A 20,706-nucleotide genomic window follows, 5' to 3' on the forward strand; every position below is an offset into this window, starting at 1 on the left:
GATGAGATTAACGAACACAGTACAGACTTTCTTTTTTTTTCAATGCCTTTCAGCAAGTGATCAAATTTTGAAATTTATCTGAAGACTCACTTTTTTTCTGCTTCCCCAAAACATGATAATCATCATGTATACCATTGGCCATGTCGTTGGCTGCTATTGAATAGTAGATGGTAGAGTTTTACAATTTGGTATTTGATCTTGACTTAACCTCCCTAAGTCTCAGTTTCTCCCTTTGAAATGAGGATAATGACATTTACCTAGCAGATTGTCATTAGGATTAAATAAGACAACATATGTAAAACAGAGCAAAGCAGCCCCTTTCCTGTAGTAAGTGTTTAGTAAATTGCATTTATTATTATTATTAGCTGTCGATGTTGAAGAAAAGTTATCTACTCAACATTTTTTAGGTCACACTGGTTTTTATCTATTTAATTTCTTAAAAATAGTGATCTTGGCCAGGCACGGTGGCTCACGCCTGTAATCCCAGCACTTTGGGAGGCCGAGGCGGATGGATCATGAGGTCAAGAGATTGAGACCATCCTGGTCAACATGGTGAAACCTCGTCTCTACTAAAAATACAAAAAATTAGCTGGGCATAGTGGCGCGTCCCTGTAATCCCAGCTACTCAGGAGGCTGAGGCAGGAGAATTGCCTGAACCCAGGAGGCGGAGGTTGCGGTGAGCCAAGATTGTGCCATTGCACTCCATCCTGGGTAAGAAGAGCGAAACTCCATCTCAACAAAAAAATAAAAAATAAAAAAATAGTGATCTTAAGGGGAAAGTCTCTAATATATTTCTTTGACATTCCTTTCAGGATTTGAATCTCGACAGAAGTTGTCAGAAGTTATTTTATAGTTAGAAAGAATTTAAATTTCATTTTCAAAGAAAATGTATTCCTCAGTTTCAATGCCAAGACTACCAGTGATGATCATCAAGTCTAACTGGTCAGTAATTATCCTTTCTATTGGAAGTAGACATTTATTTTCTTAATATTCCAACATCAGACCAAATTGTTTTCTAAATTCAAAAGGAGTTTTTGAGTAAAACATTCAGTTGCTATTAACCTGTAGGTCTGTAAAACCTGACAGCTCTCTGTGGCCGCATAGTCTTAAGTACAGTATAGAAGAAATCCCTCCTGAAGCTTTTATTTTTTTATGTCTACATATGCGTCTCTTTCTTTCTTTTTTTTTTTTTTGAGACGGAGTTTCACTCTTGTTACCCAGGCTGGAGTGCAATGGGGCGATCTTGGCTCACCGCAACCTCCGCCTCCTGGGTTCAGGCAATTCTCCTGCCTCAGCCTCCTGAGTAGCTGGGATTACAGGCAGGCGCCACCATGCCCAGCTAATTTTTTGTATTTTTAGTAGAGACGGGGTTTCACTGTGTTGACCAGGATGGCCTCCATCCCTTGACCTCGTGATCCACCCGCCTCGGCCTCCCAAAGTACTGGGATTACAGGCATGAGCCACCACGCCCGGCCCATATTCGTCTCTTTCCAAAACCATAAGTGAAGCAACATATGGCTGCATTTTTAACAACTTTTATTGTATTTTCATATTAAAAAGTAATATGCTAGCAAAATTTTTGAAGTTTGATTTAGGAAAATACAAACAATCAGGCTGGGCACGGTGACTCAAGCCTGTAGTCCCAACACTTCGGGAGGCTGAGGTGGCGAATCACCTGAGATTAGAAGTTCCAGAGCAGCCTAGCCAACATGACAAAACCCCATCTCTACTAAAACAAAACTTAGCTGGGTGTGGTGGTGGGTGCCTGTAATCCCAGCTACTGGGAAGGCTGAGGCAGAAGAATCACTTGAACCCAGGAGACAAGGTTGCAGTGAGCCAAGATTGTGCCACTGCACTCCAGCCTGGACGACAGAGCGAGAGTCCATCTTGAAAAAAAACAAAAAAGGAAAATACAGACAATAAAAAAAAAGAGAATGAAAATTATCTGTAACTCACAGATAACATATCAACATCTTCATTATATCCTTATTTCTAGTATTTTATATAGATGTACATATATAATATTAATATATTTCACATTATATAAACATATTTTGGCTGGGTGCAGTGGCTCACACCTGTAATCTCAGCACTTTGGGAGGCCAAGATAGGCAGATCACCAGAGGTCAGTAGTTCGAGACCAGCCTGGCCAACATGGAAAAACCCCATTTCTACTAAAAAACAAAATTAGCATGGTGGTGCATACCTATAATCCTAGCTACTTGGGAGGCTGAGGCAGAAGGAGAATTTCTTGAACTGGGGAGGCAGAAGTTGTAGTGAACCGAGATTGCACCACTGCACTCGAGCTTGAGCCACAGAGCAAGACTCCATCTAAAAAAAAAAAAAAAAAGTTATAACTTTTTTTAGATGTGCTATGGTAGATTGCATTTAAATACTTGATAAAATAGTATTGTTAAAAAATCATGATTAGCAAAACTGATTACAGCTCCTGCTCTTATCACATGCCTGACTATGTCTAAGTTACAGAATCTCCTCAACCAAAGTTCCCTCACCTAAATAAGGAAACGCATTTATTCCATTATTTGTCATTTTCCTAACTTCGTTTTCTTAGTGATCTTTGTAAATAGCACAGTAAGGTATTAGGGGTAAATTAAATCTAGAGATTTCATCCAGAGATAGGACCAAAATAACAGCATTTAATTTTCCTTGCATATTTAGTCACAATGAAACAGGGGAAAGAAACCACAGGGCAGAGAAGAAGGTAATACAGTATTAAGCAAAAATGAGTAACTTTGGAACAAGTAAGAGTTCATTCTATTTGTTCTTGATTAGGAGCCTTACTTTTACTGAGCCGGTTAATTTTATTTCTCAGCAGTTCTAACTGCTTCCTTCACATGGTTTATTATTTTGTGTTATTTTCATCTGTGATGTGGAGTAGGACAGAAGCTGTGATATCTGGTTTGTTACACATGAGCAGAGATTAAGTGGCCTGCCTGCACTCTGGGGTTTATTTGTTAATCAGTTACAGAGCCAGCATTAAGAGCTGGGTCTTCTGTCTCCTGGTCTATACTCCTTTCCATAACATGTCGTAAAGTGCTTCTGGCTTGTTCTAAAGAAATCTCTACTAGAGACCCAATCTTGCCGTGTTCTAGAAACAGCATTGTTACCTGACAGGCTGGTTTGTCAGAATGACCATTCTTATGTGTTTTAGGGAGCTAGGATTAAACTTTTTTTCCCAAGAGGAAGTAGCAGTAAACTGTGCACCAAAAATAACACGTTAGCTGCTAAATTCTGCTTAGTAGGTGGTTTCCCAAGGATGATCCAATGCAGTGAGTCATCCCTCTGAGCACTTACTAGCCCATTATTTCTCCTTTTTACTAATCCTCGGTGCTTTTGGTTGCATGTTTTTTAACCGTTAGAGCCCTCCTGGGAGGTCCAGAGTCTTCTCACTATGAATGTAAAACAGACTCTACTACATCCCCACAACACGTTCCTCTTGTCCTTTGCTTCCTACAGTTTTCAAATCTAAGATAATCCGTGACTCAGGAGAATAGTCAGGATCATGTCCAAAGATTAAAAAATCAGCAGAAAGTTTCTCCAGAGTTAGCAGCAGCTCCATCTCATTCCCAGTATAAAAATCAAAAATGTAGACGATGTAAATCAATATGTGGAATCTGTTTTGAAAGAAAACTATAAAACTCGATTGGGAGACATAAAAGACTTACCTAAATATAGAGAATATTTGAATATTGGAAAGAACAAGAAGATTGAATAGTTAGTTGTAAGGATATGAAATCTTTCCAAATTAATTTATATGTTTATGCAACTCCAGTCAGAATTCCAGTGGGATTTTCCAAAATGCATTTGGAAGAGTTAAACTGGTAAAAATAGCCACGAATTTTTTGTTAAAAAAAAAGTTATGAAGAGATACTCCTACTACCAAGCACTAAAAGACATTATGCAACTACAATAATAAAAACAATGTGGTACCAGCAGAAGTGACAGTCATTAACAGAACAGAATAGAGAATGAGACTTGAAACCATAATTTAGGAAGTGATGCAATTTATCATAAATCACAAATCTGGGAGAACAGAATGGCATATGCAACAAATGAGAAAGGGTAATTCATCAATTTCGTGGGGGTAAAATGGTAACTTGATTAGATTCTCAGTATTCCTTACCACAGAACAAATGACAAATGGCTTAGAGAGTTAAATATTAAAAGTGAAACCATAAAAGAATAAAGAAACTATAAGAAGTATTTGTAACCCTATAATGGAGATAGATTTTCAAAGCATTAAAAAGTCACAAACAAAAATACTATATTTTATATAGTCAAATTTTATATTTGACTATATAAAAATTGAAAACTTTTATTCATCAGAAAATAAAAACACTGCCAAGTTAAAAAGCATCTGATAATATTGGAGAAAATGAATCAATGTGACAAAGACGTCGTATCCTTAATGAATAAAAGCGCTCTTAAAATTAATTGGGAAGTCACTGGCACACCACACTGTAGCTATACTACATTCCTATCACACTCTGTACATATCACAGTGCTAAATCGTTTTAAACATAATACAGTTCAGATGACACAAGACAGTGAAAGAAATTCAGATCTTATTCTCCATTCATTATTCTTTGTCCAAAGGCAGTTTAAAGAAACTACACATTATTCTATAAATACTTCAGAACAGTTTGTCCACATTGACACTTCCATTTCCTAAAACAAAACCCTCGCTGGCCCACAGAGAGAAAAAAAAAGGCTAGCTTTGTTAACCAGCTTTATTTCAACAAGTACATCCACATGGTAAGAACTTCCTCTGATGAGTCATCCACAGTTGTCAAACACCAATTCCTTTGTTTGACCCATGCAGAAATCAGGTCTGTGGAAGCACAGCTCAAGAGTCTGAATCATTTAATTGTGTTTTATTCATATCTGAATTTGCATCTGTCACAAACCCAATGTGCCCACCATGAAAAATTGCATCCTTCAAATATTACTGAACAAAAAACCCTATTCAAATAGGTCTGTTCTGTCTAAATTGTCTGTGAAATTTCTGAGGAATGTTGTGGACTGTTTCCTGTACCAAATTGTTGAGTTATCACACATCATTGGATTCTACCCAAAGTGTGCTGGTTAGGCATATTATATTCAGACAGGATACCAGTTGTCCTTACCATTCATAAAGGAAAAAGAAAAGATTACTCCTGCTCCCTGTCATAAGATACAAACTAAGAGATAGGTGAAAATGTATGTACCCATAATTTTTCCTAATGTGTTCTTGATTCTTTTCTTCACCAAGGTTTGGGTTTTATTCAATCATAGCTTTGTTATGCACTTTCTTATCACACTGTATCTGTTCAAAACTAAGGACTATAGCCAGGACACAGTTCTTTTGTTTGAAAAAAAAAAGACCTTTAGAGATACCATCATATCTATTTGTATATAAAAAGAGATAAGAATGGAAGCGATGCTGTGTAATTTATTTTCATCTATTTACTCTTCTCTATATTCCAAATTTTCTACAATGCATATATATTTTATAATCAGCAAAATCTGTTACTTTTTAAATTTATGTAGGTACATAGTAGATATATATTTATGGGGTACATGAGTTGTTTTGATACAGGCATGCAATAATTTGTTATTTTTAACAGTATCCATGATGTATCATTCAAAAAACTAATTCAGTAAATAAGCTTTTTGAAAAAATTAAGCTTGCTGTTGGACCAGTAAGATTTTATTCTGACAGAATAAATGCTAGCTTTTGTTGATTAATCACCACACTAAACTCTCAATACTAGAAACTGGTAGAAAACATCACTGACATTCAAGGGCCAGAGCCCTTCCTTATATATTGAGCAGATTATAATTTTTTAAAGGAAAAAATGAGAAAATCCATCTTTCAGTGTTTGGACTATTTTTAACCAATGATTGAATCCAATTTGAGAATATTTTTAGAACATTTGTAATACTCTATGACTGATACTTTTGGTTCCATTTTGAGCAAAGCTTTTTTTTTTTTTTTTAAAGAAACCACTTCAGCCAACAGACAGTTCCATTTCAGAAAATGTCTAGTGATTATTTTCCCCCAAAGACAACATTAAAACCTTCAGCTGCAGAAAGATGTCATTTTGCTGACATCCGGCTGATGTCAATATTCGAGTTTTTGCAAGAGAAGGATGTGAGCATAGAGGTGATGATAATTATATACCCAAAGACACACGCACAACAGAACCCTTAAGACTCCCTTTGGCAAAAAAATGTTGTGTTGAAGACAAAACCAGTGGATTCAGAGGTTAAAAGTAAGAAGTGGTTTTGAGAGCCACATTTTGGTTACTGTAATGTATGTAGTATTTGCTGTTGAATGTCTCTATTAGACAGACTTACTTTTGTATTTTCTAATTTTTATTCCTTGTGTCAGTATTGCTTTGAAGTCAGCCTATCATGAGAGAAAATGTGAGTCACTTAGCTAGTTCGTTTTCAGAGGTGTGTGTTGCTGATTAACCTAGCACTCTCTTCTGCTACACCTACATAGCACTTCAGAATCATTCTCAACCCAGCTTACAGCCTATCACTACCAACCAATCAGATTGGATGAAATCTCCTTGTCATTCTGTATGTGTAGATAGCTCCACCCCAGTGACCCCTTCCAGTTGTGGTTCCCTGCTTAGATCCAGCACTTCCCACAGACCGTTAATTTAACCATGTGGACCAAACCATAGGCAGTGCTCTTTCCCTGCAAAAGAGGCAAGATGCATATAGTTTTACAAGGTTGTTTACTGAGAGAGAGAAGTAACCTGTTGAACTGTGGTATGAGGAGGGGACTCCCCTTGGCCTAGTTCCTTATTACACAGTAGCAGGGAATTATTAGGAAAAAAGAGAATAAAACCTGTCTGTCTGGACCACTTTCATTCTGATTTTTTTGAGGTATGCTCATTTGATTTTTTTTTAAACAGCCTGCCCCCTGAAATAACAAAGAACTTATTTTTTTTTATCTGTCTTCTACCCCCTCTTGTTCTGAGCCTCCTGGGTAGGATAACCAACCATCTCAGTTTGCCTGGGACAGAGAGGTTTCCCAGGACACAGCATTTTCAGTACTGAAACAGCTACAATCTTGGGCAAACTGGGATCATTTGTTACCCTATTCCTGGGCGCTCTCCTACCCAAATGGCCAAGTATTGAAGCACAACAGTGCTAAGGTTCCTACTCATGAACAAATTCCCTGGTAAAGCTTTTCCTTCTCTCCCAGGAAGGCACAGTATAAAGCAAGACTAGTAGTTGTGAGACAGAATAAGTTTATTACGGGGTACGATGAGGTTCTGATTTGGTTGAGTGGTTTGTCTGTTTCAGAGTTCTGCTGCAGAGTGAAGGCAATTGATAAGCCCTGAGCCCAGTTAATAATCAAAGCCTGATTAATTAATCAGTGGCACTTCTTTTGCCAGGTGTCTCTGATCATCTCTAATCATCTATTCTGTCTCCACACAACACTATCACCCTTGCTCCAAATGACCTTCCAGCATATTGTCATTAAAGTTTTTCAATCCTAAGCCCAATTTAAACTATAGTGAGTATTATAGCTAGAATTTCCACAAAGGAGCAGGAGGGTTATCGAAGCTCTGTGGTTATATAAGGAGACAGAAGACAGTATTCCCCGGCGTGTTGAGCCTGTGATATCTGCGATATTAAAGAAGCTCATGGTGACAGGGGTGATTCCATGGAGGTACCATATCCTTGACTTGCCTCCAGTTTTTTAGTAATGCTAATATAAAGGCTTTACCCTTGCAAATTGTAGCTTCCTAAGTTTGACTCAGATTTATATTTCTGGTTCTAAAACTTTCAGTTGCAAAGTTACTCAGTACTTGCTAGTTGCCTAACTTCAGGGTTAGAGTGAGAATTAAAATGCAATAATGTGTTAGAAACCCAGCCCCTGATTAGGGGCTGTTAGAAAGAATGCCCTTGAACAGTGTGATTGGAGAGCAAGAGATAAGGGAGGCTTTGTAAGGTAATTAATTAATTAATTAAAATTAGAAACATGTAATTTGGTAAGAAAAAACATCAAAAATATATAAAACGAAGAGTTGGCTCCTAGACACAGAAAGACGAATCACATTTGTTGCTACTATAATGGACAAGAATGTGCCAGCCCAACTTTTTAATTTTAAAAGTATGCAAGGTATATTGTATTCAGTAATGTGAGGAAGGATGTGTTACTGACTGAATGTTTGTGTCCCCCAAAAATTTTTATGTTGAAGCCCTAACCCCCAATGTGATGCTATTTGGAGATGGGGCTTCTGGGAGATTATTAGGGTTCAATGAGGTCATGAGGATGGGACTCCCATGATTGGATTAGTGCCATTCTAAGAAGAGACACCAGAGAGCATGCCCTCTTTCTAGCCACATGAGTACATAGCAAGAAGGCAGGCACAAGCCAGGAAGAGGGATCTCACCTAAATTGTTGCGTTACAACGCTGGGACGCTGGCATGCTGATCTGAGGCTGATCTGATCAGAACCACAAGAAAATAAATTTCTGTTGTTTAAGTCATCCAGTTTGCAGTACTCTGTTATTGCAGTCTGAGAAGACTAAGGCAGGAAGAGATGACACTATGAGAACAGAAATGAAATTCTTTAAATCTTTAAGAGAAATAATTTTTTTTTGCAAATAGGAGATACTCATTCAATTTTTGTCAAAGTGATTGAAAATGACTTTTTCATCTCAATGACCACTTAGTCTTATTTTAGTCATATGTAAAATTGACTCAGTAAATATATTAATTTATGAGTTTTGTAATGTTTCAGAAATCTGAAGTAGTTTGAGCTCTAGTTTAATTTTAATCCTCAATTTTGAGTTGAAAAATGGTAGGGTTTGTCTCTCTGCTCTGCATCTCTTTTTTCTCTCCCTCCCTCTCTAAAGGAAGTTACTCATAGTCCAGTAAATATGAGCCCTCTGTGGATAAATAAATTATTCACATCTGGTAACAAGGAAAAATTAATTCAGCTATTTATTTTTAAGGAAATTACCAGACTCATAGTCCCTCCTATGGACAGTGATGCCAGCACACTCTCTAACTTGTGTTAGAGACCTGAGGCTTTCCTGTAAGTGGCACCTCCCTGCCTTGGCAGAGGGTTTTTCCTATCAGTCTCGGTCTCTGTGAGGGAACTTCGTCTCAGATCCTTCTTTCTGCTACAGTCTTTCTGTCTCATTACTTGGGCTTTTAATTGTTTTCTTCTGTGCTCTTTCCCACCAGCCCTTCTCCCTTTCTGGCCCAGTTTCCTTCAAGTGCGTCTGTCCCCTCCTCACCTTCCTTAACCCTATACTCTTAGTTTTGCCTTTGCTACACTTTTTCTCTTTCTTTGTCTTCCAAGGAGCCCATCCCTAGCCTGCATACCTGGCTGAAGCAAGCACTGGAGGGCAAAGTTCCTATCCTGCTTGCCTCTCGCAGCTTCTGTGAAGATTTTGGCAAGTTTTCGATGTAGAAGAATAATTGTCAGCCAGCCCCAGTTTTTAAATACACAGTATTTGCAGGCAAACATTGTCTGGTGCCACAGGCAGGTTGAAGCATAAACAGACACAACAATATAAATCTATATAAATCAGATTCAGAGTTGGCTCTTGGTGTGTATACATCTAATCATATATACATATCTCTGCAGGTACACCTGCTTGCACTTGAATTACCCAGAGGTGAACCAAGGAAGTGAATTTTAAAACAGGAGGAGCTGAAGTTGAAGGAATGAAGGGACAGAAAGCCTTCTTGCAGGGAGGAGCAATAACCACTCAGCATGTATTAATTGAGTTCTAATTATGGCCAAATTGGGCAGTAAATTAAGTGCTCTGAATTCAGAATCAAGTAAGGGTTGGCCCTGTCCTCAGAGAACTTCCAGTTTGTGTGTAGAGACCAATAGGTAAACGACTAATAGAAGTGCATTAGTATTAAAGTAGGGAATGCAGAGGTGAGGTCAACGGAACATATACATGTGGTATATGGCAAGAGGCAATGTTGTTTCTTTTCCTTCTGATTTTAAAACTAGCACTCATAAAATACAATATAGAAAAGAAGAAAAATGCAGAAAACAAATCACTGATCATCTCATCATCCAGAGTAAAGCATAAGATAATAGTTTCATACCAGGGCCTTTTTTCCCATGCATTTTTGGTTTATTATTTAACCCTAATCTGATAAATCAGGTGTTTAGAAAGATTCAGATCATAACAATAGATTATCAAAGTTTGTGGAGCACATGTCTCCAAACAAGTACTTGATTGAATATATGGTAAAATGTTTGTCACTATATTATCAAAACTTGTGGAGCGCATGTGTCCAGACAAGTACTTGATTGAATATATGGTAAAATGTTTGTCACTAAACTTTAATACCATGTGCTTAAGCCTTTCATATATGTAGGCCTAACAGTTTTCCTAGCAGTTTTTTTAAATTTATTATTGTGTGTGTGTGTTGATGGGTTCCAAATTCTTAGCAGTTTTTTTACTCTTCTCCTGAATCTGTAATGTTTGCTTGGAAATACAATTTCTTAACTACCTTTTTAAACAGCTCTATCAAAATATAATCGATATACCACACAATTTACCAATATAAATAGTACAATTCAGTGTTTTTCAGTTTAGTGTATCCACAGAGTTGTGCCACTATCACCACAGTCCATTTTAGAACATTTTTATTTCCCCAAAAGGAAACACCATACCCATTAGCAGTCTGTATTAATCAACTTGGGCTGCTAACAAAATACCATGAACTGGATTGGCTTATAAACGACAAAAAGTTCTTCTTCACAGTTCTGGAGGCTGGGAGGTCCAAGGTCAGAACCAGTATCTGGTGAGGGTCCATTTCCTCATTCATTGATGATAATCATCTTGTGGTGTCTTCATATGGCAAAGGGGGCAAGGGAGCTTTCCAGAGTCTCTGTTATAAGGGCACTAATCCCTTTCATGATATAATCACCTCCCAAAGGCCCCAGTTCCTAATGACATCACCTTAATTATTAGGATTTCAACAGGAAATTTTTGGGGGCACAGACATTCAGTCTGTGTACAGTCAGTTCCCTCAAATTCCCTAGTCCTAGGCAACCACCAATCTACTTTCTGATCCTATAAATTTATATTGTCTATATAAATGGAATCATAATATAAGTGATCTTTTGTGACTGGCTTCTTTTACTGAGCATAATGGTTTCAAGGGTCATCCATGTTGTCTCAGTACTTCATCCTTTTTATGGCTCAGTGATACTCCATTGTATGTCTATACCACATTCTGTTTATCCATTTTTCAGTCAATGGACATTTGGATTGTTTATATATGTAAGTATGCCTAACTACCTTTTTTGCATATTATCCATTCTCAAATTTTAGTGAAATGTTTTATATGATTTTATTATAAAAGGAAAATATTTAAAACTAATTAGTTACCTTCTAATGTCCTCTCCCCACCACCTCCATCTATCTCATTCTGCCTGACTTTACTAATAATATAATACAAACTTAAAATCATGCTTCTCCTTTCAAGTCATGTTCAGACTTCCATTAAGTTCTGATCATCTTCTTTTAAATGTCTTTGAATCCCTAGCCATTTCCTTGTCCCACCTAGTTTAGGCCCTTGTCATCTCACTTGTACATGGACTTCCCAGTTGACCTCCTTGGCTTGGTTTCATCCCCTCTTATTGACTCAGTAAAGCCCTGCCAAATTAATCCTTCTAAAACACTTCATCTATATTGTTGTTCATTGAAGTCAGACATATCAGCTTAGCCACTTACTCATCTGTGTTTCCTTAGATGTTACTTTACTTCTCATCTGTAAAAGGAGGTTAATCAAACCACCTCCTAACATTCTATTAAGATGAAATGATTACCAAGACTTCTGTCTCCCACTAGTAAAATGAGGTAAACTTCTATTCATTGATTCTGCATTTGTATATCTTGTCTCCTGTTATTAATGTATAAATACATATTATATGTATATGACTATTATATGTATATTATATACATTATAATTATATGCTTTTCAGTATAATTTATATTTTTATATATATGTATTTTTTAGTAACTCCCAGCACCAGTTACAGCCATATATGCTTAGTGGGTGATCAGTCAATTAGTGTTTACTAAGCAGATCAGTTAATTGATTTTCTGTTTAATCCAGTTATTTGAATAGATAGTAATTGCAAGGTGATAAGTTAACAGTTTTAACTTAACTGATAACAACTCTTGAATGGAATGTGGGAATGAGTATAAAATAATATATATTCCTCAGTAATATTTTTTGAAAGATTATGAACATGGAAAATTCTTCTAATCAAGAAAAATAGCAAAGCGTAGCTGCAGGTCAAATGCAGGTTACAAAAGGTGTTCTATAGGTTAACCCTTGACTTCCTTGTCTCTTTAGTACAATGAAAGTATTGTAACTAAATGAAATCTTTCATCCCCTATTATGCATGAATCATTTCCTTTCTATAACAGACATATCAGTATACATACACTTCTCATCTGTTAAAAAACATACCCAACTTCTAAACGCTGTTTGCCACTGTTACTGAGATTACAAATGATATGTATGTGTTTTTGAGTTGTTTGTTTAAAAAGGCATATAATCTGTAACTTAATCCCGTGATAATTTGGCCTGAGAAAATTTATCTCACTGATAGACTTTAATACTTGTTGTTGTTTGCAAAACTGCATTCAGGAAGTGATATTGCCAATTCAGAATTAATTAATCCTTATTGAAAAATTTGGCATTCACTTTTTAGAAAATTCTTTTCTTGATAAAGTTGTAAGAGCTGTAAGCAATATGTAGTGACCCCAGAGGAAAGGAAAGACTGTTAGACTTTATTGTGACTTGGACCTCACCACATGGTCGTAAATGGTCCCCTCCTTTCTAATTCACCGTGTGAAATACTTTATGTGATTATCTGTATATAATATTGGCTAGGAAGAAGAGATATTGTGTGTGTGTGTGTGTGTGTGTGTGTGTGTGTGTAGTTACCACTTAATTATAACTGTGCTGTAATCTGGGCATTCTAGTAGACGAGATATATTCATAACCTCACTTAGTTGATCCTATGAAGTAAGTAATATTATTTCCATTTTACAAATGAAGCACCTACGTCAAAGAAATTAAGACTTTCCTAAGATCATATAGGAAGAAAAAGCTAACTAGAGATTCACTCCCAGGACAGTCCATCACCAAATAGTCCCTTTCCCCAGTAAAAAAATCTTGAAAAATCAACGTCACTGTACAAGTGTAACTAAAAAGGAATAAAAGGAGAGGGGAATATTGTGCCCTCAATTAAGTCATGTAACATCTACAGTACTCAGTTTCTTATCTGAAAGTAGGGTTGATTATACTACTACATTTCTCCTGGAATTTTTGTGAAAATTGAGATTATATTTGGGGCACTTGGCACTAGGCCAGATACAACACTCATGGTCAATAAATTATAGTTGTTTAGATTCCATTTTTTGCCTTTCTTTGGAACTTTTGGAAAAAACTTAGACTTCTCACCTTGTCATCTTGTAAGACCCATCCAGATGTCTTTTAGAACCCAACTTTGTGATTCTTTATGAATTTGGCTGCATTACTGATGTGCAAGTGGCTTGTATTAATTTTATAAGACTGCCACAACAAAATGCCAGACTGGATTGCTTAAACAACAAAGCTTATTTTCTCATAGTTCTAGAGGATGGAAGTTGAAGATGAAGGTATCAGCAGGTTTGGTTTCTTCTGAGGGCTCCCTTTTAGGCTTGCCTTCTCATGATTCTCAAATGTTCATTTCTCTGTGTGAATGTGCACCTCTGATATCTCTTTGTGTCCAAATAGCCTCTTCTTTTTTTTTTTTTTTAGGCAGAGTCTCACTCTGTCGCCAGACACCAGGCTGGAGTGCAGTCTTGGCTCACTGCAACCTCCGCCTCCTGGGTTCAAGCAATTCTCCTGCCTCAGCCTCCCGGGTGGTTGGGATTACAGGTGCACGCCACCACACCCAGCTAATTTTTTTGTATTTTTAGTAGAGACAGGGTTTCACCATGTTGACCAGGATGGTCTCGATCTCTTGACCTCGTGATCAACAAATAGCCTCCTCTTACAAGGAAAACAGTCAGATTGGATTAGGGCCCATCCTGTCTTATTTTAATTTAATTACTTATTTAAAGATTCTATCTCCAAATACAGTTAAATTCAGAGATCCTGGGAGTTGGACTTCAACATGAATTTGGGGGGAAATAATTCACCCCATCACTTTGCCATAAGTAAATTCTTTTCCACTGCATTTGGAAATAATTATTTTCAGGCATAGTAACATGAATAGAAGGTATGGCTGACAAATGTGGAGGTGTGTTCTAACCACTGAAATGCTATGACTGCAGGATTCTCCATAGATGACCATATATAGTGAGTTCATTTATTATGCACAGAAAATATTTAAGAGGTCAAGTTAAGGCTCTATAAATTGATATATAATATAAAAAGAAATATGATACCTAATAATAGGCTACAAATATCTTTAATATTTTAATGTTGAAAAATTACCTGTTTATGGCATTTGTTGAGGAAGGAGTTGGAACACTTGTGTACCATAGGTATCAATAAATCAAATAAAATATTTAGTAACTGTGCATCTGTCAGAGTAAAGCTCTATGGCAGGGATTTATAGGGAAACCTAGAGAAGTCTCTCCCTCACGGGGCTACTTGATCTTCTTGGGGAAATGCCAGAAATGTCACAAAATGACCTTTTTTAATTGCCAGTTAAATGCTCAATGTAGACAAGGAAGGCTGTGTGTTCAAAGCGGGCACAATTGCCCCTAAAGCCCAGAGTTAAGATTTAGAACTTGTAATGATTAGCTGCCATAATATTGGGAGGAAGGAAAGTGGTATAATTAGAAAAATAGACCCAGAGGTAGTTCACTACAGCATTGAGGACAAATGGAAGGAGAGAGACCCACAAGGAAGTACTCTGATAGCAGAGTAGTATGGAAAAAGTGCTCTGAGAAGCTTCAAAGAATCCCACCTATTCCTGGTTCGAGAATAGGACAGTGGTATGTTCCACTGTATCACAAAGTTAAGCAGATCTTTGAAACCTGGAACTGAATTTAACAGTAGCACTGTTGTTACAATGACTGCAAATAGAATACCCATGGTTGTAAAACAGAATTCACGTACCACCAGGTATTCATGAAAGATCCTTAACCATAAGTGAAATGCAGGGAAAACCTTCACTTACCAAAGGAAAAATGTTTCCATTTTTCACTTCTTCCTAACCCATAAAGAATATTTTGCTTCCTGTTAAACAATCATAATGGCAAATATGATTAAAATGTAATCTGAGAACATTTCTTGTTTAAAATGTGTCTTTATTCTTTTAGGCCTCTTTTTCGTGGAAGTTCAGATGTCGATCAACTAGGAAAAATCTTGGAGTAAGTAATAACTATAATTTTACATCAATGTCCGTAGCATTAAAACATTTACAGTGGCTTTCCCTGACATTCATATCATATGTTTATCTCTTGTCTTTCTTACTTCAAGCAGCTGCTGCAGACAGCGTTACTATTTGTGTGGTGAGTGGAGACATGGTAGAAACACTGTTTTATGCAGAGCCCTAACTGCTCTGCTCTGCTAGCTTGTATGTTCCTTGTGTGGTGGATCTTTTTGCTGCTTCTTTTTCTTCGCGTGGCTGAGCTCCAGCTCTTTAGTTCAAATACGTTCTCTGCTTGTGATCATTTCAAATGCAGCCACCATCAGAGATGGGACTCCTGGTGGCCAAGTACCCATCCCATCCTTGTCCATGAGCTTCCTGTCCCCACCGAGTATCCTCGGTCACCCAGGTTGGTTCTGCACTGTTTTGTTTTCCTGGGCCAGGGATGGTTTGCTACACCTCTCATTTTTCTTTGGAGCACCAAAATAGGAAATGAAAACCCTAAGTCTTTGGCAAAATAACTCGGCAACTTTGAGAAAGTCATTTAAAACACCCTGTGAAGGGCTTACACAGTGCCTGGCACATAGGTAAGCGCTTTAAAAATGTTCTCTGTTATTGTTATTATTAGCGTTCATCATTAATTATTTAACCTTTTTGTTCCTTAACTTCATCTGAGAAATGAAACTCTGGCTTGGATTCTCCGTAAGATCCTTTCTTGTGCTCAGATTCTTTGGTTTCAGTTACATAGCTCCTTGATGATTTATGTAGTTTCATTCATGTTTGCATGCTCATGCATGTAAGGGCATGTATGCACTCATGTTTCTAGAATGTAACCGGGGCACTTCTCACAAAGCATGCAGTATGGCATCCTTTTTTGGGCTTTTGGGTTTGTGAGGCCCATCAGATTTGGAGTGGAGTTTTCAGCACCTTCAATTGGTAAAAAGAAAAAGAAAAAAAAAGAATTGGAGTGGAGTAGGAAGAAGGTGGGAGTTCTAGACCAAAAATAGCCCTAATCATTGGTCTGTGACATTTAATAGGAATCTCGGTGATTTTTGTGAAATTCGAAGTCTGTAAGATTCTTTAAAAAAAAAAAAGCACCCCTAAAGAACAGACTTGCATTTCAGCACTCTCTGTTCAAGCATGACTGCTTAAAACAGTTAATAAAACTGGAAACTGATTTTGTTCATTTGGTGACTAGAAGCAGCTAGACTTCTGTTAGTGCCAGTGCTACTGCTGAGTCAGAACCTAATAGCTTTAAGGCCTGAATCACATTTGCTAGTTTTTTATGCTTGGCGGCTTCCTGGGTCCAGGGCAGCTGATGCTACTGCTCCTACTACTGACTACTCTGTACTGTGGATACATTCAACACAAAACCTCCATGTTAACCCTGCTTCTGAGTGGCAAGTTCTTTAATCACTCAGTGATAAACTCCCGTCTATTTTCCCCCATGACTGTTGAATATATTTTGTGTGCATGTGATCTTAAAGAAGAAACCAGGAAATCAGACATACTGGTGACCTTCTGTTAAAAGGAAAGAGAATCTTGACTGAAGTCAGCTTGCCAGGCCTTGAAGGCCATCACCTTCTTTCCCTTATTTATACTACCTGACAGTTGTGTCTACCTCCAGCACTGATGTCTGCTATCTTGTTAACATTGTTAGTGCCCCCTTAGTACACGAGGCTGATGAAATGGACCAGAAGGAACATTTGATCGGCATGTTTGACTTGCTTCCAAGGAAAAGCCAGTTCTACTTTTGGCAAAGGCCTGACATCATAGGTTGCCAACAGAAAAAAAGCTGTAGAGTTCTATGGTTTGTGCCTTTAGATTTTACTTTGTGGTTTCTGGCATTGTTTCATCAAAATTATGTTCTATTTCCTTTGAATGCATACCTTGCCAGAGTAGAGAGACAATGCTGCACCCTAGTGTCACTGCTGGAGTATTTGAAAAAATATTTCTGTCTCCACCATCACTGCCATTTATAGATTTTTGTGCCCTGTCAGGCTTGCCAGTATAAATGTCAGCTTTTAAGGCTTATATTCAGCTGTTCAAATAGTGGAATTAAATGCAAGCATTTTTTAATGGACCTATCAGAATTTCACAACACATATATGGGCCATAAAAGTTCATAGTAGACATAAAACCAAATTTTTTTAAGGAAAGCCATATTCACTTTTTTTGAGGTTTTTTATTTTGGAGACAAGGTCTTGCCCTGTTGTCCAGGCTGGAATGCAGTGGCGCGATCTTGGTTCACTGAAGCCTTGGCCTCCCAAGCTTGGGTAATCCTTCTATCTCAGCCTCCCAAGTAGCTGGGACTACAGGCACAGGACACCATGGCCAGCTAATTTTTGTAGTTTTTGTAGAGACGAGGTTTCACCATGTTGCCCAGGCTGGTCTTGAACTCCTGGGCTCAAGTGGTCCTCCTGCCTCAGCCTCCCAAACTGCTAGGATTACAGGCATGAGCCACCCGCCTGGCCCACGTTCACATACTCTTAAAGGGAAAAACATTTCTGTGTTTAGGAGGATTTAAGCCTTCAAGTAATAGCAAGTATTAAAATGAAACAGTAGTTTTAGCCTGTGACATGTTAGAGCATTTTTAAGAACAATGTCATATAGTTAAATGGAAATAAAATATTGAATAGAACTGAGCTCTGGGCTCTGTGACTGAACTCTCTATCTGTGACTTTGTCAATTCATTTTATTCCTCATTCTCAGTTTTCCCGTCTATAAAATGAGACTAATACACCTGACCTATATGTCTTAGGAGATTGTTACAGGAATCAGAGGAGGGGATAGACTTAAAGTTTTATATATCTATAAATTGTTATGTGTTTGTTTAAAATTGTATATAAATTTGTCTAGAGTCATGTGAATATAGACACACATACATGCAGAGACATGCTATTCTCTGAAAGCTTTTGGCATTCAGTTGATCATATACTTGCAAGATTTAACTCAATGTACATATATTCAAAGCCACAAATAAAAAGATTTTAAATATTTCTAGGAGTTGTTATTAATATAATCAATTTCTAGGTGACTGGTGAATATACACAAAAATATTGATATACAGAGAGCCAAAAACTAAAAAGGAATGAAAGAAAATGTTTAAAGATCTCTAACAAACATCCTTCATTCCCTCCTCTACCCTGTCCCATTGTATCCAGACACTTATACATGCATTTGTTTTCATAATTAATAGTGGTATTTTTGTTTTTTTCTTTTTACTTCTATTGTAGACCTTACTATTGGACAAATCTATGTATTGCTCATTGTCATTTCTGTTTATTGGTTCTAGTAAATATGTCCATGAGTCTGTCTTTGCCTAAGTAATGTAGCTCTCTCAGTATGCCTGATAGAGGCAGAATTACAGTGTCTTCCCCAGACACCCAGGCAGAGAAGTCATAGTGACAGGGGTATGCTCTTCCCAGCTGAAGTCTGTAGCCTGGGCTCTGTGTAGCTGAGGGAAGGGGATAAAGTCCTATAAATCTTGGGACCTGTACTACGTCTTCCTAAAATCCGGAAGTACATTCATAAGAACACCTCTTTCTGGACCTTAGTCCCAGCAAGTATAGGCCAAGCAGAAGACCCTAATGTGGGCCAGCACAATTTCTAACTGTAGTTAGAATTAGTTGGTCCAGTATTTGAATAGCTGTATGTCCTATTCACTAAACTATGGTGGTTTTTTTTAGTTCAGAGTTATGCAGTCTGTGTGAGAAATAAGTCCTTGCATCCTCTGATTTTCTCTGTCAAACCTACTTATGACCTATATATAAACTACAAATAATATCCATATAATGTATAAGTTATGTAAGCCCACTGACCTATTAATATTTTTAAAGAATCTTAAGTCATACATAAATAAGATATAAGCAGTTCATATTTTAAGTGTGGTAGTGATGTATTTTCTATCCATCTTGGATTAATAACAACATTTTCTAATTATAATAATTGGCAATGCATTAATTGATATTGACTATGTGAATGTGTATCAGGTACATAGCTATGCTATTTACTTTATAAATTTGTGTAGTACTATAAATATCAATAAAGTATAGCTGATCCTCATTACAACTGTAAATTATTATCATTGTATACATAAAGACACTAAGGGTCATAGATGTTTAGTAATTTGTTCTTACCTGCCAGTAAATGGCAGGTCTAAGATTTGAACCCAAGTCTGCCTCTTTCCAAAGCCTGAGCTTTTTATCACTTGCTGTTCTTTCCATATTTCTGCCCAGAATGGTTTTCAGGGGAAATATAAATAATAGTCTTTTAATTTATTGTTTGTTCACTTTGGAATACCACATACTTTCATAAAATAGTGTTTGCATAATGCAGGACTAACACACCTTTTAGCCTCATTTTCTCTTCTGATTCTAATGTATATACTTAATAATTAGGGAATTGTTCTTTAACCAAAAATGCAACCAAATTGATACAGTAATAAACCATGTTGGATGAGCATCATAAAATCATGTCAATACTGGGGTATTCCATCAAAACACAAAAAGCATTCTTGGGCATAAAGGAAAATGTATACGGGTATGGGTCTCCTCTGAATACAGTAAGTCCTGCTTTGTCACTAAGTCAGGGCTTACTCCCTGGTAATATATTTTCTATTTCTACATCATCCCTTACATTTAGTGTCTGCTACCAGAGCAATCTCTTATCTCCTCCCAGTGAGTTTTATCATTCTTCCATGAGATTACCTTCTACCTCATGACCATATTGCAGTAGGACAGAGATAAACGAGACCCTGCCAGTCATAAAGTGAAGGTCTTCTGGGACTCTGTCCCCCATGTCTGCCCCTTAGGTTTTGCCTTTCTCTGGAAATTGATGAGAAAGCAGCTTCTGCATAGTAGCCAATGCTCATGTCTCTGTGTGGTTCCTTTGTAGCGTAATTGGACTCCCAGGAGAAGAAGACTGGCCTAGAGATGTTGCCCTTCCCAGGCAGGCTTTTCATGCAAAATCTGCCCAACCAATTGAGAAGTTTGTGACAGATATTGATGAACTAGGCAAAGACCTACTTCTGGTAAGTTTTTGTGATGCGAAGCTGGTCTGCACTGTGCCAATGAGACACCTGCCCTACTCAGACTGGGTGGTGGGCACAAATATCAGTTCAGTAGCTGCTATAGGCATCACATGCCACAGTCACATGGGACAGGAGGCAACTCCCTCCAGAGGTTTCATTTTTACACTTACAGCAGCTGGTGGCTTTTGGATACTGATCCACGTTTTTTTAAATCTGCCATCCTTGAATGTTTATTTCAGTGCAGCTTTAGAAGCCTCACAATTCACATGGACATATGTTTCTTTAG

General features: G+C 37.4%; 1 protein-coding gene across 5 annotated transcripts in view; it reads left to right on the forward strand.

The window, feature by feature from the left end:
- Positions 1-20,706, forward strand: part of CDK6 (cyclin dependent kinase 6) — a 235,773-nt gene that overhangs the window by 202,392 nt on the left and 12,675 nt on the right. For 4 of the 5 annotated variants that reach the window (XM_009002454.5, XM_078342757.1, XM_009002453.5 and 1 more), the window contains 2 exons: positions 15,339-15,389; positions 20,285-20,420. In XM_009002454.5, the coding sequence (XP_009000702.1) occupies positions 15,339-15,389; positions 20,285-20,420 (187 nt within the window). Of the gene's footprint in view, positions 1-15,338; positions 15,390-15,501; positions 15,531-20,284; positions 20,421-20,706 lie in introns of all 5 variants that reach the window. The other variant, XR_013523944.1, reaches the window with a different exon arrangement.

The sequence above is a fragment of the Callithrix jacchus genome, chromosome 11, assembly GCF_049354715.1.
Source record: "Callithrix jacchus isolate 240 chromosome 11, calJac240_pri, whole genome shotgun sequence".
NCBI classification, from domain to species: Eukaryota; Metazoa; Chordata; class Mammalia; order Primates; family Cebidae; genus Callithrix; species Callithrix jacchus.